Source organism: Pristiophorus japonicus, chromosome 3 (assembly GCF_044704955.1).
Source record: "Pristiophorus japonicus isolate sPriJap1 chromosome 3, sPriJap1.hap1, whole genome shotgun sequence".
In the NCBI taxonomy this organism is placed as follows: Eukaryota; Metazoa; Chordata; class Chondrichthyes; family Pristiophoridae; genus Pristiophorus; species Pristiophorus japonicus.
Genome location: NC_091979.1, coordinates 64,078,182 through 64,094,450, shown reverse-complemented (window position 1 = coordinate 64,094,450; position 16,269 = coordinate 64,078,182). Strand labels below are relative to the sequence as shown.

The window sequence follows — 16,269 nt, the reverse complement described above, 5'->3', positions numbered from 1 at the left end:
TCTATGGAAGTTTAGAACATGATAACCAATGCATCCACTATCTCTACAGCCACCTCTTTAAAAACCCTAGGATGTAGGCCATCAGGTCCAAGGAATTTATCAGTTTTCAATCCCATTAATTTCTCCAGTACTATTTTTTTACTAGTAGTAATTTCTTTCAGTTCCTCATTGTCGCTAGACCCTTGGCACTCCACTATTTCTAGGAGGTTTTTTGTGTTTTCTTCCGTGAAGACAGACGCAAAATATTTGTTTAATTTTTCTGCCATTTCCTTATTCCCCATTATAATTTCTCCTGTCTCAGCTTGTAAGCGACCCACATTTACTTTCGCTAATCTTTTCCTTTTTACATGCCTATAGAAGCTTTTACTGTCTGTCTTTAAGTCTCTTGCTAGTTTACTCTCATATTCTATTTTCCCTTTCTTTATCAATTTTTTGGTCCTCCTTTGCTGAATTCTAATATCCTCCCAATCCTCGGGCTTACTGCTCTTTTTGGCAACATTATAAGCCTTTTTTTTAATCTAATACGATCTTTAACTTCTCTTGCTAGCCACGGTTGGACCACTATTCCTGTGGGGTCCTGTGCCCTAAGAATGTATGTTTGTTGTAAATTATGTATTAATTCTTTAAATGCTAGCCATTGCTTGTCTACTATCATACCTTTTAATGTAGTTTTCCAATCTACCTTAGCCAACTTAACCCTCATATCTACTTAATTTCCTTTGTTTAGATTTAAGACCTTAGTTTTGGATTTAACTAAATCACTTTCAAACTTAATGTAAAATTCTTTCATATTATGCTCACTCTGCCCTAAGACCCCCTTTCGTACAAGGTTATTAATGAACCCTGTCTCATTGCACAATATTAGACCTAAAATAGCCTGTTCTCTAGTTGGTTCCTCAAAATACTGATGTAGAAAACCATTTTGTATACATTCCATGAATTTGTCCTCCACACTATTACTACAAATTTGGTTTGCCCAGTCTATATGTAGATTAAAGTCCCCCATGACGATTGTATTACCTTTGTTACATGCACCTCGAATCTCCTCATTTATACTGTGCCCTACATTACCACTACTATTTGGAGGCCACTCCCACCAATGTTTTCTGCCCCTTGCTGTTTCTTAGCTCCACCCTCACTGATTTTACTTCTTGATTTTCCGAGTTAAGATCCTTTCCCCCTATTGTCTCAATCAGTAACTAGTGGGGTGCCGCAGGAATCAGTGTTGGGACCCCAACTATTTACAATATATATTAACAACTTGGAAGAAGGGACTGAGTGTAACGTAGCCAAGTTTGCTAATGATACAAAGATGGGAGGAAAAGCAATGTGTGAGGAGGAAACAAAAAATCTGCAAAAGGACATAGACAGGCTAAGTGAGTGGGCAAAAATTTGGCAGATGGAGTATAATGTTGGAAAGTGTGAGGTTATGCACTTTGGCAGAAAAAAAATCGAAGAACGTTATTATTTAAATGGAGAAAAAATGCAAAGTGCTGCAGTACAGCGGGACCTGGAGGTCCTGGTGCATGAAACACAAAAGGTTAGTATGCAGGTACAACAAGTGATCAGGAAGGCCAATGGAATCTTGGCCTTTATTGCAAAGGGGATGGAGTACAAAAGTGGGGAAGTCTTGCTATCGTTATACAGGGTACTGGTGAGACCACATCTGGAATACTGTTTGTAGTTTTTGTTATGTAATGATGTGTGTATCGTCACAGTACCTTAAATGTAATGTAAGCACCATACCACACCACAGAGGGCGCTGTGGTGGGAAACCTGGTAGTACCTGCAACAAGGGCTATATAAGGCTGACCACCACACCTGAGAGGCACTCTGGAGCTGAACAATAAAGTACGAAGGTCACAGCAGTTAGATTTACACCAGACCGTGTGGAGTCAGTGATTTGTGTGCTACATACACCACATTGGCAACGAGGAAGCGGACGAACTCCACGCAACCATGGCTACTCTGGGCTCGCTAAAGGATTTTACCGTGGGCAATGATTGGGAGGCCTTTACGGAAAGGCTCGAGTACTACTTCACAGCAAACGACCTGACGGAGGACACATATGCAATGAGAGATAAGCGTAAGGCGATATTGCTCTCCAGTTGTGGAGATGAGATTTACTGTCTCGTCAGAGATTTGCTGGCACCTGGGAGCGCCAGGGACAAGTCATACGAGGAGCTGACTGAGCTCATTTGTGACCAGTTGAAACCGAAGGAGAGCATCCTCACAGCCAGATACAAATTTTACCATCACTGCAGACCCGAGGGCCAGGATATCACCAAATATGCTGCGGACCTCAGGAGACTCGCGGTGCCGTGTGATTTTGGCGCACACCTTGACGAGGCTTTGCGGAATGTTTTCGTTATGGGGATTGGCCACGAGGGCCTCCTTCACAAGCTGCTGGCCACGGAACCCACAGTCACTCTGACAAAGGCCATCGCCATCAGTCGGGCACATATGACCTCGACTTGCAGCACCAAGCAAATGATCCACACAGTCTCGAACCCGGCAGGCACTGTCCACAGGATAGCGCCCACCACGGACAAAACTGCAGAACGTGGCTCTGCCCGGGGCAGAGAACACGGACCTCGGGATCCTGGAACTTGAGTCCGTTGAGGGGGGCCAATCAAGTAGCACCATGCTGGCATTGTGGAGGAAGCCATGGGGCTCACGGGTGCAGGTTTGCGGAGTATACGTGCAATACCTGCCACGTTAAAGGCCACCTTCAGCGTATGTGTAAAAGAAATCGGACTCACCATGTGGCTGAGGAGATAGGGGATGATCTACTGTTCAGCGAGGAGCAGGTAGAAGATGATGAGATGTTTGGACTGCACACGTGTACCGACGATTCGCCCCCAGTGATAAGGGAAGTAAAAATCAACGGAGTCCCTGTGAGTATGGAAGTGGACACGGGCTCAGGTCCATTGTTGATGAGTCGGAGAACTTTTGATAAACTGTGGATTAACCCAGCTGCACGACCCAAGCTGGTCCCGGTTACGGTGAAGCTGCGTACTTACACCAGGGAACTAATACCTGTTCTTGGCAGAGCGGAGGTGCAGGTATCCCACAGGGACGAGACGCACACTTTACCTCTGAGGGTCGTTGCAGGCGATGGGCCGACACTCCTCGGCCGGCGTTGGATGGGGACGGTCCGTGGGAGCTGGGAAGACTTCATCACCCCACAGCAGCTGCTCCCCGGGGTGCTGCCATGCCCCGGGTCCCCAGAGAGCAGCGCCGACCGAGCTGGAGCTGCAGCCTCAATCCACCCACAGGCAAGTCCCAGGCCCAGACCTCACACAGAGACCCTGCAGCCTCAGCCCCCACAGGCAAGCAGCCCTGTACAGAGGGGCCTAGTGGGGGGGGAGTGAGCCGGCGGGGTGCGAGGGATCCAGGATGGCCGGCGGTTCGGAAGAGCCCCGCCGAGGAGCTGTTAGCGTCGGGCAGCGGCAGCAGCTGGAGGTTGGTGGCCACGGCGGCCGCATGGGAGGCCGTGGGGGACATGGCAAGTGCGGCTGCTGGAGAAGCGGCAAGTCAGGTGGCAGCGGAGGGGAGCGGAGGCTGCGACGGCGGAGGGCATCCGGAGCGGCGGAGAAGAAGATGGCGGCGGCATCGTGTCGGAGCAGCAGAGCATCAAAGATGGCGGCGCCCAAGGAGAAGCCTCGTGGAATCCTCCTGCATCAAAGATGGCGCCTTAAAAAGGAAATGCACCCGGGAGTCTTAAAAGGGCCTTACCAAGAGGTGGTCCCCACAAAGGACTTCTGTAAGGCAGAGCGAGTCTAAAATGAGCTATGTTAATGTGAGATAGTGAATTTATAATAAGAATTACTTTTTAATGCTGAATGGCCACTGTATTTGTGTAAAATAATGGATGAAGTACAATTAATGATAACGGCTAACAAGGAAATCAAGGATCCGTTCCCAATCAATAACCAGTTAATGTACCAGATAATATGTACCATACTAACGCACTATCTATGTCCACCTGCCTTCCGTTGGACAAGTGTGATGTTATGTAATGATGTGTGTATCGTTGTCCTGTGTCCTGGTGGGGGGGGGGAAGGTGATGTTATGTAATGATGTGTGTATCATCTCAGTACCTTAAATGTAATGTAAGCACTATGCCACACCACAGAGGGCGCTGTGATGGGAAACCTGATAGTACCTGCAACAAGGGGTATATAAGGCTGACCACCACACCTGAGAGGCACTCTGGAGCTGAACAATAAAGGATGAAGGTCACAGCAGTTAGATTTACACCAGACCGTGTGGAGTCAGTGATTTGTGTGCTACATACACCACAGTTTTGGTTTCCGTATTTAAGAAAAGATATACTTGTTTTGGAGGCAGTTCAGAGGAGGTTCAACTAGGTTGATTCCGAAAATGAGAGGATTGACTTATGAGGAAAGCTTGAGTAGGTTGGGCCCCTACTCATTGGAATTCAGAAGAATGAGAGGTAATCTTATCGAAACGTATAAGATTATGAGGGGTCTTGACAAGGTGGATGCAGAGTGGATGTTTCCACTGATGGTGGAGACTAGAACTAGGGAGCATAATTTTAGAATAAAACTGAGATGAAGTATTTCTTCTCTCAGAGGGTTGTAAATCTGTGGAATTCGCTGCCTCAGAGAGCTGTGGAGGCTGGGTTATTGAATAAATTTAAGACAGAGATAGTCAGTTTCCTAACTGATAAGGGGATAAGGAGTTATGGGGAGCGGCCAGGGAAGTGGACCTGAGTCCATGATCGGATCAGCCATGATCGTATTAAATAGCGGAGCAGGCACGAGGGGCCAAATGGCCTACACCTGCTCTTATTTCTTATGTTCTTATGTTCACCCCATCCTTTATTATCAGGGCTATCCCTCCATTTTGCTTATCTCTTCTAAAAGTTAAGTATCCTGGAATATTTAGTTACCAAATGTGGTCACTTTGCAACCACATCTCCATAATGGCTATTAGATCAAACCTATTAGTTTCTATCTGCGCTGTTAATTCAACTATTTTGTTGCGAATGCTTCGCACATTCAGATATAGTGCCTTTCGCTTTGACTTTTTTCTATTTTTCCCTGATGTCACCTTAGTCAGTGATGCCCGATTACCTTTGTTACTCTCTGTCCCTTCCTGACCCACTCTGCTTATTTTTACCCAAAACTCTGCTTTGCTCTAGAGCCTTGACATTCCTCTTGCTGCTTTTAAATTTACTCTTTCCTGAATTTCCCCCCCCCCGGTCATTAGTTTAAAGCCCTGTTTGCTGCCCTAGTTATTCGATTCGCCAGGATACTGGTTCCATCCCAGTTCAAGTGGAGCCTGTCCCAATGGAACAGCTCCCTCTTTCCCCAGTACTGGTGCCCCATGATGCAAAACTCCTGCCTCCCACACCACTCTTTGAGCCACACATTTAACTTTCTAATCTACTTATCCCTTTCACAATTAGTGCGTGGATCAGATAACAATCCAGAGATTATTACCTTTTAGTTTCTGCTTTTTAATTTGGACCCCAACTCTTGAAAATCTTGAAACTCTCTCAGCAGAACCTAGTTCTATCTATGTCATTGGTTCCTACGTAGACCGCAACCACTGGATCCTCCCTTCCCACATCAAGTTCTTCTCCAGTCACATGGATGTGTCTTTAACCCTGGCACTGGGCAGGCAACACAACCTGCAAAACTCTTGGTCATGGCTGCAGAGAACAATATTTATCCCTCTGACTATACTGTCCCCTACCAAAATTGCATTCCCTTTCACTCACCGCGCCCCCACCCCACCACATACTTGAATGGCTTCCTGCACCACAGTGCCATGGTCAACCTGCTCATCCATGCTGCAGGATTTCCCTCATCCACAGGCAGCAAAAACCTCATACCTGTTCGATAAGGCCAAAGGCTGAGGCTCCTCCAGAACTGCACCTGTGGTCCCCTTATCTGCTTGAGTTCAATCACACCCTCTTTTTCCTGACCACTAACCAGACCTATACCACTACCTAACCTAAGGGGTGTGACTGTCACCTTGATCAAAGTTTCCAGGTAACTCTCACCCTCCCTGATGCCCTGCAATATCTGCACCTCAGACTCCAGCTTAACAACTCTGAGCTGAAGTTCCTCAAGATGCAGGCACTTACTGCAACCGTGGTTGTCCAGGATCACAATGCTCTCCACAAACTACCATATGCTATAGTTGCAGCACACCACCTGCACTGCCATTCCTGTATGACCTTGTTCTATTTAATTAATTGTAATTACATTTGTATTTAAGTAACTTAGTTTACAGTTTAGTTCCTTGTCTTACTTGATCTAGATTACATAACGGGTAATTTAATTAAATATCTAACTGCAACACAAAGCACTAAAATAGTTTGGGGGAAAAGCTGCAACTCCTTCCCACTCTTCTCTGAATTCCCAAATAAACCACTCTTTAAGTCCACTCTGTGCTCTGAAAAACTTGACTTTGTTACTCTTAAGATCTACACCCAATTTAAAAGTGTTGACTCAAATACCCTATCTCCTGTGATTGACACCTGTTCAAAATGAACACTAACACTTAAAGCTGACTGACAGTTAATTGCTACTGGCAGGCAACTTCTGTGAACTAGAGTTTTAAAATTTAAATCAAAATGTTACACTAAATTTCACTTGTCTAAAGCAGAGTCAATAGAGATTTGCAAAAGGGAATTAAGTACTTGAAAAAGGGAAATGTTAAAAGGTATGGGAAATTGAATGGAATTAGATGTGTGGAGAAACACTTGATGGGTTGAATAACTTTTTTTTGCTGTGCTGCATCATTCTATGATTCTCTCATATTTGAAACTGAGAAACAGTACATTACTTTTTAACTCAGCAAATCAAGATTAGCAATATACAATCTATACATCAATTGACAAACTCTTTCCTAATGTATACCAACCGTTAATGATATACATGGGTAGAAACATAGAAACATAGAAAATAGGTGCAGGAGTAGGCCATTCGGCCCTTCTAGCCTGCACCGCCATTCAATGAGTTCATGGCTGAACATGCAACTTCAGTACCCCATTCCTGCTTTCTCGCCATACCCCTGGATCCCCCGAGTAGTAAGGACCTCATCTAACTCCTTTTTGAATATATTTAGTGAATTGGCCTCAACAACTTTCTGTGGTAGAGAATTCCACAGGTTCACCACTCTCTGGGTGAAGAAGTTCCTCCGCATCTCGGTCCTAAATGGCTTACCCCTTATCCTTAGACTGTGACCCCTGGTTCTGGACTTCCCCAACATTGGGAACATTCTTCCTGCATCTAACCTGTCTAACCCTGTCAGAATTTTATATGTTTCTATGAGGTCCCCTCTCATTCTTCTGAACTCCAGTGAATACAAGCCCAGTTGATCCAGTCTTTCTTGATAGGTCAGTCCCGCCATCCCGGGAATCAGTCTGGTGAACCTTCGCTGCACTCCCTCAATAGCAAGAATGTCCTTCCTCAGGTTAGGAGACCAAAACTGTACACAATACTCCAGGTGTGGCCTCACCAATGCCCTGTACAACTGTAGCAACACCTCCCTGCCCCTGTACTCAAATCCCCTTGCTATGAAGGCCAACATGCCATTTGCTTTCTTAACCGCCTGCTGCACCTGCATGCCAACCTTCAATGACTGATGTACCATGACACCCAGGTCTCTTTGCACCTCCCCTTTTCCTAATCTGTCACCATTCAGATAATAGTCTGTCTCTCTGTTTTTACCACCAAAGTGGATAACCTCACATTTATCCACATTATACTTCATCTGCCATGCATTTGCCCACTCACCTAACCTATCCAAGTCGCTCTGCAGCCTCACAGCATCCTCCTCGCAGCTCACACTGCCACCCAACTTAGTGTCATCCGCAAATTTGGAGATACTACATTTAATCCCCTCATCTAAATCATTAATGTACAGTGTAAACAGCTGGGGCCCCAGCACAGAACCTTGCGGCACCCCACTAGTCACTGCCTGCCATTCTGAAAAGTACCCATTTACTCCTACTCTTTGCTTCCTGTCTGACAACCAGTTCTCAATCCATGTAGCTTAGCATACATATGTTACAGCAGGGTTATTTGTTTCCCAGACAACAGAAATAATTTATAAATACTATCAAGACATAAAGAAATAATTTACCGAGGACTCCTATTTAATATAACCAATTTTGTCAGCAGCTTTTCAATCAAATTAATATATCTTTGAAAGTATATTTCAAATATTACTATCAACAGATGGCAGTGGATGGCATTCACTTCGGAAAATATTTGGATCCCGTTTTCCTCGCGGTTGTCTTTTGCTTGATGTCCGCAAAATGCTTGATGACATGCGAATGAAGTATAAGATCTATGAGCTTTCCTCTGACCTGGATATTACAGAGTGTTTCACTGAAGGAAATGAAAATGGAGAGCTTCTGTTCCATTTCCTCACAGAATCCTTGAACCTTAGGAAAACTGACCCCGCGGATCTGAAGGCTGAAGTTCTTCAATACCTGCGCCAGCCTCAGTGCTCAAGAGAGGAAAATGGGAAAATTATTTTCAACAATAATATGCAAGTAATAGTGGTTGACTATTGATTTGATTTCCTTCAATTAGTCATTATCCAGCTAACTTCACTTCTCATTTTCTTATTAGCTGCAAATCTTTCTCAAGATTTGTTGATGTTAAGATCTAGTAGTTATTAGATTGTGCTTGCACCAATGTTTTGACTTAATCTACTAAGTTGCTCTCTAATTTTTAATGTAATTCCTCACAATATAAATGATATAAAATTCATGGATGAAATGCTGAACCTTTGAAAATATCTTCTTGTAACTTAATCATTTTGATGAATCCTACACTTGACCATTCATTGTTACATTTCCCTGGTGTCTATGCCACAATGTCCCGTGGAAAGCTAATTTTGTTTCATCTAAGAATTGGCAGAGGGGATTTTTGTTGCGACAGAATGAATTATTTGCTCTCTTTTTACTTCTGACATCTTTATACCTATTGCCAGTTGCATTCTAAGATAAAGGCTAATTTACTCGCAATATTTCTGAGACAAGGATCAGGAACTGAAACATACATTACTAAGGACTAGTTTTCTGCACTTTTCATTAGGTTCATTGGGCTGGATTTTCGGCTTTCTCCGTTCCGGGGCGAAAACAGAAACATGTGGGAAAATTACCGGTTTCACTACATTACCGATTTAAGGCCTAACATTTGGCACTTGGGGTCTGCACCAGGGGCGCAGTGCAAAGGGAGGCATTGCATTATTATTCGGAGCTCAAAAACATGATGCTCACCAACTTTACTGCGAGGTCAGGAGCGCTGCGAGAGAGGCCTTGGGAGGGGCAAAAAAAACATTCAAAAAATATTACCAAGACCCTTATCTAACAAATCGCTGCAACAAAATTAAAAAATGAATACTTTAACTTAAGACACCAAGAATAGCGATCGGGCTTAATGACCTTGCTTAGCGACTGGGTTTTTACCGCAGAGGGTCAAAACATGGCAAAAACCAGGTCACAAACCAACCGAAAATCCAGCCGCTTTATGTAGGTAGAGAATATTTTTGCAGGCTACCAGAATTATTTTATAACATTTAATTCTAGTTGATAAATATTGGTTTTATTGTCTGAGCATTGCCAAGTAAAATAACAGAGGTCACCAAACTCCAGATAGATTGAAAACATTTTCAGTAATCAGTGGGAACTGTAAAATATATGACTCTGGCCTATCTTTGTGTATTTGCTTGTAGTTTAATAGACAGATAAGGAGTATTTTCTGTATCATTTAACCCTAAAAATCTTTTCATGCATATTACAATGGCTACATGATAAACATTTTAGAAGAGTCACGGAAACTTATAACGATATATTGGTTTTATTGTCTCGATGTGCCCATGTAAAGTAGACTGAAGCCACCATACTTCCGATAGTTTTGAAGCATTTTTAAAAGCAGATAATAAAAGGACAATGTTCTTTGTGTTTTGTGATGTACACAAATATCCACATAGAGCTTGTTTATTGGCAACTGATTTTCGACAGTAATTTGCTTAAAACAATTTTCTTTGTAGAATGTCAGGATTATCACAACTTTTGCAAAGCGTACACCTACAACCTTAAAACAGCCCTGAAATACTTCATTTGAAAACACTGATCATGTGATCCATGAGACAAAATTCTTTGGTGTAAGTCCAGTACCCAGTATATCTATAAAAGTGCATTGAACTATTGATCTATGTGACAAATACCAGCTTTTTGGCAAAGCATGATGATATCTGCAGTAAAAGTTTGTTAATACGTGATTGTAACTGTACATGTTTCAGTAATAACACATCCTGTGATGTTACCAAGAGCTTAGTAACATGGCTAAATCTTAAATATGGTCAATAATCACAATGTTTTATGATTGTCAATAAAAGTGCAAGGAATAAGTATTTGTAATTATAATTCTTTTCAGGTACACATCACAATTTGTTCCATAGTGACATTCTTCAAATCAAATTTGTATTAATTGTCTTTAAAACACACTTACATTTATATAGTGTGTCTTTTAATGTAGAGAAATGTCTCCAGGCACTTCACAGAGGAAGAAAAGGAATGGATGGATGCAGGATCTTTGTGGGTTTGTTTGGAGAGGTTTCAAAAGACTGTCTCCTCCTTGTGTTCATTCCATCTCAAATACCCCTATTACTGTTATATTTTGCATTGGTACCTCACTGATTTGCAACATACTTCATTCATCCTGTAACTTATAAGTCACCATTGCCAAGTAGCACATTATACCACTGCTCTATACGAGGTTTATTTGTGCTTTTCTAGTGCTGGAACTCAATAATTTTCCTAAAAATATCGAAAAAATGATTACCCTCTCTGGTATTTTGCTGATATACCTTCAGCCAACTCTATAAGGAAAAGAGTACCTGATAGGAAATTGCATCTCTATCAATATTATTTCCTTTTTATATTAATGTATGTAATGATGATTTAATAATCAAGCCAGGTGTAACAGTTCACTTGATATAGTTGTGGAAACTTTCTTTTGTAAAAACATTAAGTTTCTGTTTTTGCCTCATTTTTCTCTTGTCATCTGCACTTTAGTTAAACTTTCAACTTACTGGCTCTCACAAACACCATCACCAGATATATTGGGTTCTTGCTGGGAATAACATGATGTGTTAACAACCCACACTGTTATTAATGTGCAATCGGCCAACAAATTCAGGGATTAAGAGGTACGGCACGAGTTGCGACTCTCCAGAACTTGCTGGTTATTTACACCGTCTCACCATTTTCTTTGCACAATGAGCAACGCAGATTTGCTACACGACTTGCTAGTTTTGACATCGCCGTTCCCAGCAATGCCCTTTCCTAAACATGCACAGGTGAATGTGCGTTCAGCTGCACAGGGGACCCCCAATCAACACTACTTAAAGGGATACATCCAACTTGCAGGCAAGTCGATTTCTTTCCCTTGTACTGGCTCTTGCAGATTTTATATCAATTCTGGCTTGCTAGAAGTCATATTGGGGGAGAAATTCGGTATGGTAGCGCACCCAGTTAGTGCCTGGCGGGGACGCTGGTGGGTCGAATCCAGCGTCGCACGGCAAATTCGCTGGCCCCATAGCGCCGGCGATAATAGTTAGCGCCTTGGCACCTTCCACTATATAGATCATAACGTCATCAATCATGCAATGCTTGCTGGGTGCCTGATCTGAAAACTTCAGTAGCGCCCCCGCCTGACTGCCTCGTGTGGACAGAGCCAGGGAGTGGAGGCGTGAACCAGACGGCTGGCAAGGCACTACAAAGAGTGTATGGGGAGCTGGCACCTGCATTACTTTTTCCCCCTCACCTGAGTGCAGTCCACTCGTGCCCGGTGACTCACCATGTGCAGATCCTGCCTCTATACTATTCCCTCAAGTTCACACAGTGAGTTTCTGAACTGGTGTCAGGGAGGGTCAGATCAATTGACGGTGCCTCTTCTCCATCACTCTCCTCTACCTCTTGCTGCACAGGCTGGGCTGCTGGCAATTTCTTGGGTACCTGAAAAGAGAAAGGCACAAGGGTCGGGTTGTGGTGAGGGGAGGGGCAAAAGACAGATGTGCATGTTTAAACCACTAGCAGCTTGTAAGTGAGAAGCGATTCTGGGATGAGAGGAAGTTAGATGTGGGAAGAATGATTAGGAATGAGCAAACTGTTATCAATGCTTCCAACCTCACCAAGTGCCACGGCCTCAGTGGCAGCCCCTCAAATGATCTCCAGCACAGTCTGCTCCAGCACAAAGAGGTTGTGCAGCCATGCTTACCGCCCTGCCCCCACCCCTCCGCCCCCCTCCACCCACGCCTGATTGTTCCTGCTTGCACCCGTTGTGAGACCCCATGGTCTGCAAGAGAAAGGGAAGTGTGTCTGTGAGTGTGGTGCAATGTGTTTAGGTGATGTGCCTGTCATGGTTGAATTGTTGGCATTGTGTGCATTGTGTGAGCTATGGATGTGAGCCTTGCAGCAGTGGTAAGTGTGTGAGGGTGAGGTGAAGCTATGATTGCGAGGTATGAGTTGTTACGCACTACTTTTAAATGTTAACATCTCAAGATGGAGACTACTGAGACTACTATTACTATTACTACTTCAGTAATAGTAGTAGCAGTAGTATAATGTCCCAAGGCTCTTCACAGGAGTATTATAAGACAAACAATTTGACACCACAAGAAGCAGAACAAGTCCAATCCAGCCAATTACGGCCCCATTTTCTACTCTCAATAATCAGCAATGTGATGGAAGGTGTTGCCGACAGTGCTACCTAGCGGCACTTACCCACCAATAACCTGCTCACCGATGCTCAGGTTGGGTTCCACCAGGACCACTCAGCTCCAGACCTCATTACAGCCTTGCTCCAAACATGGACAGAAGAGCGGAATTTCAGTGACTGCCCTTGACATCAAAGCAGCATTTGTAGTAGTAGTAGCAGTAGTATGCTCCTGATGATTTGACCAAGTGTGGCATCAAGGAACCCTTTTTAATTTGAAGTTAATGGGAGTTGGGGGCTGGGGAAGGGGGGGGAGGGGGGGCAGGGGGGGGGAGGTGGGGGGCGGGGTAAGTCTCCACGCTGGATTTATACCTAGTACAAAGAAAGATGGTTGTGGTTGTTGGAGGTCAATCATCTCAGCTCCAGGACATCACTGCAGGAGCTCCTTAGGGTAGTATCCTAGGTCCAACCATCTTCAGCTGCTTTATCAATGACCTTCCCTCCATCATAAGGTCGGAAGTAGGGTTTTTCATTGATGATTGCACATTCAGTTCCATTCGCAACTCCTCAGATAATGTAGTCCATGCTTGCATGCAGCAAGACCTGGATGATATTCAGGCTTGGGCTGATAAGTGGCAAGTAAAATTCGTGCCACACAAGTGCTAGGCAATGACTATCTCCAACAAGAGAATCTAACCATCGCCCCTTGACATTGCCGAATCCCCACCATCATCATCTTGGGGTTCCCAATTGACCAGAAAGTTAACTGGACCAGCAACAAGAGTGGGTCAGAGGCTGGGTAGTCTGTGGCGAGTGTCTCACCTCCTGACTCGTCAAAGCCTTTACACCATCTACAAGGCACAAGTCAGAAGTGTAATGGAATAGCCTCCACTTGCCTGGATGAGTGCAGCTCAAGAAGTTCAACAGCATCCAGGACAAAACAGCCTGCTTGATTGGCACCACATCCATCACATTAGCTGTGTCAGCTGTGGGTCTGTGGGTAGCACACTCGCCTCTGAGTCAGAAGGTTGTGGGATTAAGTCCTACTCCAGGAACTTCAGCACATTAATCTAGGTTGACACTCCACTGCAGTGCTGAGGGAGTACTGCACTGTCGGAGGTACCGTCTTTCAGATGAGGCAGCAGTGGCAGGACAAAAAGGAGAGACCGAGGAACAGCGCATCTGCGAGACTAAGAAGTTCATGGGTAGCATGTTGCAGGAGGTGGTCACTCAAGAGAGGGAATGGGTGACCACCAGACAGACAAGGAGGACCAGGCAGGTAGGGCAGGCATCCTCTGAGTGCATCTCGCTCATAACTGGTTTTCAGTTCTGGATACTGGTGAGGGCAGCCAGAGCTAAGTCCATGGCACCATGGGTGACTCAGCTTCAGAGCGGGAAGGAAGAAGAGTGGAAGAGCAATAGTGTTCGGGGATTCAGTAGGGGAACAGACAGGCGCAGACCTGATTCCAGGATGATATGTTGCCTCCCTGATGTCAGGGTCAAGGATGACACTGAACGGCTGCAGGACATTCTGAGGGGAGAATGTGAACAGTCGAAGAACGTGGTCAATATAGGAACCAATGACATAGATAGAAAGAGGGATGAGGTCCTGAAGGCAGATTTTAGGGAGCTAGGAAAGAGATTAAAAACCAGGACCTCAAAGGTAGTAATCTCCGGATTACTCCCAGTGCCACGAGCTAGTGAGTACAGAAATAGGAGAATAGAACAGATGAATGCGTGACTGGAGAGATGGTGCAGGAGGGAGGGCTTTACATTCCTGAAACATTAGAACCATTTCTGGGGGAGTTGGGACCTGTACAAGCCGGGTGGGTTGATCCTCAATATCCAATATCCTTGCTGTGCAGTGGAGGAGTAAGGGGGGTTTCCTGTTCACCAAAAGCTAGTGCATTTATGGAGGGTTTAAACTAGCTTGGCAGGACGGTGGGAACCTGAAAGTAGATTCAGAAGGGAGAGAAGAAAATCTGGAAATGGAAGACAGAAAATTAGTAAGCAGTGCTAAATGGTATATATTTCAATGCAAGGAGACGAGGGAATAAGGCAGATGAGCTGAGGGCACAGACAGACACATGGGAGTATGATATTACATTTATTACTGAGGTGTGGCTGAAAGAAGGGCAGGAATGACTCAGCATTCCTGGTTACAGGGTTTCAGACTTCTGCAGCTCCTTTAACTACTTTTGAGGAGCTTTCCATTAGCTATAGATTTCACACAGTAAGTATTGTGCTCACCTAAGTATTACTACACAACGTGAGATCGACTTCTGTTATCTTTAATTGAACAGATTTGTTAGGTAGAACTTTTAGTTGGAGCTTTTTGGAAATAAACATAAAGATTAGTAATCATTCCTGTGTTTATTCAAAGTTCTACTGAAAATGTTCGTAATTTCAAAGATTTTGTTTTAATTAGGTTTTACTGCGGTTTCACAAGCTAGCCTGGTGCTGGTAGATACGTATGTTAAGAAGGTTCAGGATGCTGGTGGACAGGAGACTAAGGTTGAGGAAGATAATTGAGCAGGCCAGGCAGAAGGGAGTTAATATGTGCTAGCTGTGGATAGTACTGGAGTGTGTCAAAGTTTCATGATTAAAGTCCAGTTAGAGCAATAATTGTTCAAGGCAAGGTCCACATCTTACTTTCTACATTGTAGCGGTAGGGGACAATATCATTAGGAGGTTAGATATTGTTCTCTGCAGTCGCGAGCTTGAGTCCCAAAGGCTGTGTTGCCTGCCTGGTGCCAGGGTAAAGGGCATCTCCTCAGGGTTGGAGAGGAACTTGGAGTGGGAGGGGGAAGATCCAGTTGTTATGGTCCACATGGGTACCAATGTCATAGATAGGAAAAAGAAAGAGGTTCTGTTTATGGAGTATGAGCAGCTATGGGCCAAATTAAAAAGTAGAACCACAAAGGTAATAATCTCTGGATTACTACCTGAGCCACGAGTAAATTTACAAAGGGGAAATAAGATCAGAGAGTTAAACACGTGGCTCAAAGATTGGTGTGGAAGAAATGGGTTTTGGTTCATGGGACACTTGCACCAGTACTAGGGTAAGAGGGAGCTGTTCCGTTCGGATGGGCTCCACTTAGACTGTGCTTCGACTAGGGTCCTGCTGAATCAAATAACTCGGGCTGTAGAGACGGCTTTAAACTAATTAATGGGCGGGGAGGATTCAGATGAGCGAAAATGTAAAAAGTCAAAGAATAAGGAGAAGGCAATCGAGCACAGTGCACTGGGGAAAATGAAAACCAGGGCGTGCCAGGAAGGGACAGAATATATAAACATAACGGTGAATCAGAAAGTGGGGTCAAAGCATGAAAAAATTGTAAAAAAAACATTTTAAATGCTCTTTATCTGAATGCATGTAGCATTCATAACAACATAGGTGAGTTGACGGCACAAATAGATACATAAATAGCCATTGCAAAAACGTGGTTGCAAGGTGACCAGGTCTGGGAACTAAATATTTTGGGGTATTTGACAATTCGGAAGGACAGACAGAAAGGAAAGGGAGCTGGGGTAGTACTGTTAATAAAGGATG

General features: G+C 44.2%; 1 protein-coding gene across 1 annotated transcript in view; it reads left to right on the top strand.

Annotated features, from left to right (window-relative positions):
- The window catches only part of LOC139253887 (histamine N-methyltransferase-like), a 48,968-nt gene extending 40,644 nt beyond the window's left edge, over positions 1–8,324 (top strand). Inside the window, exon 5 of the mRNA XM_070873601.1 lies at positions 8,223–8,324. Within this exon, the coding sequence (XP_070729702.1) occupies positions 8,223–8,324 (102 nt within the window). The remainder of the gene's footprint in view (positions 1–8,222) is intronic.
- Positions 8,325–16,269: the final 7,945 nt, after the last annotated feature.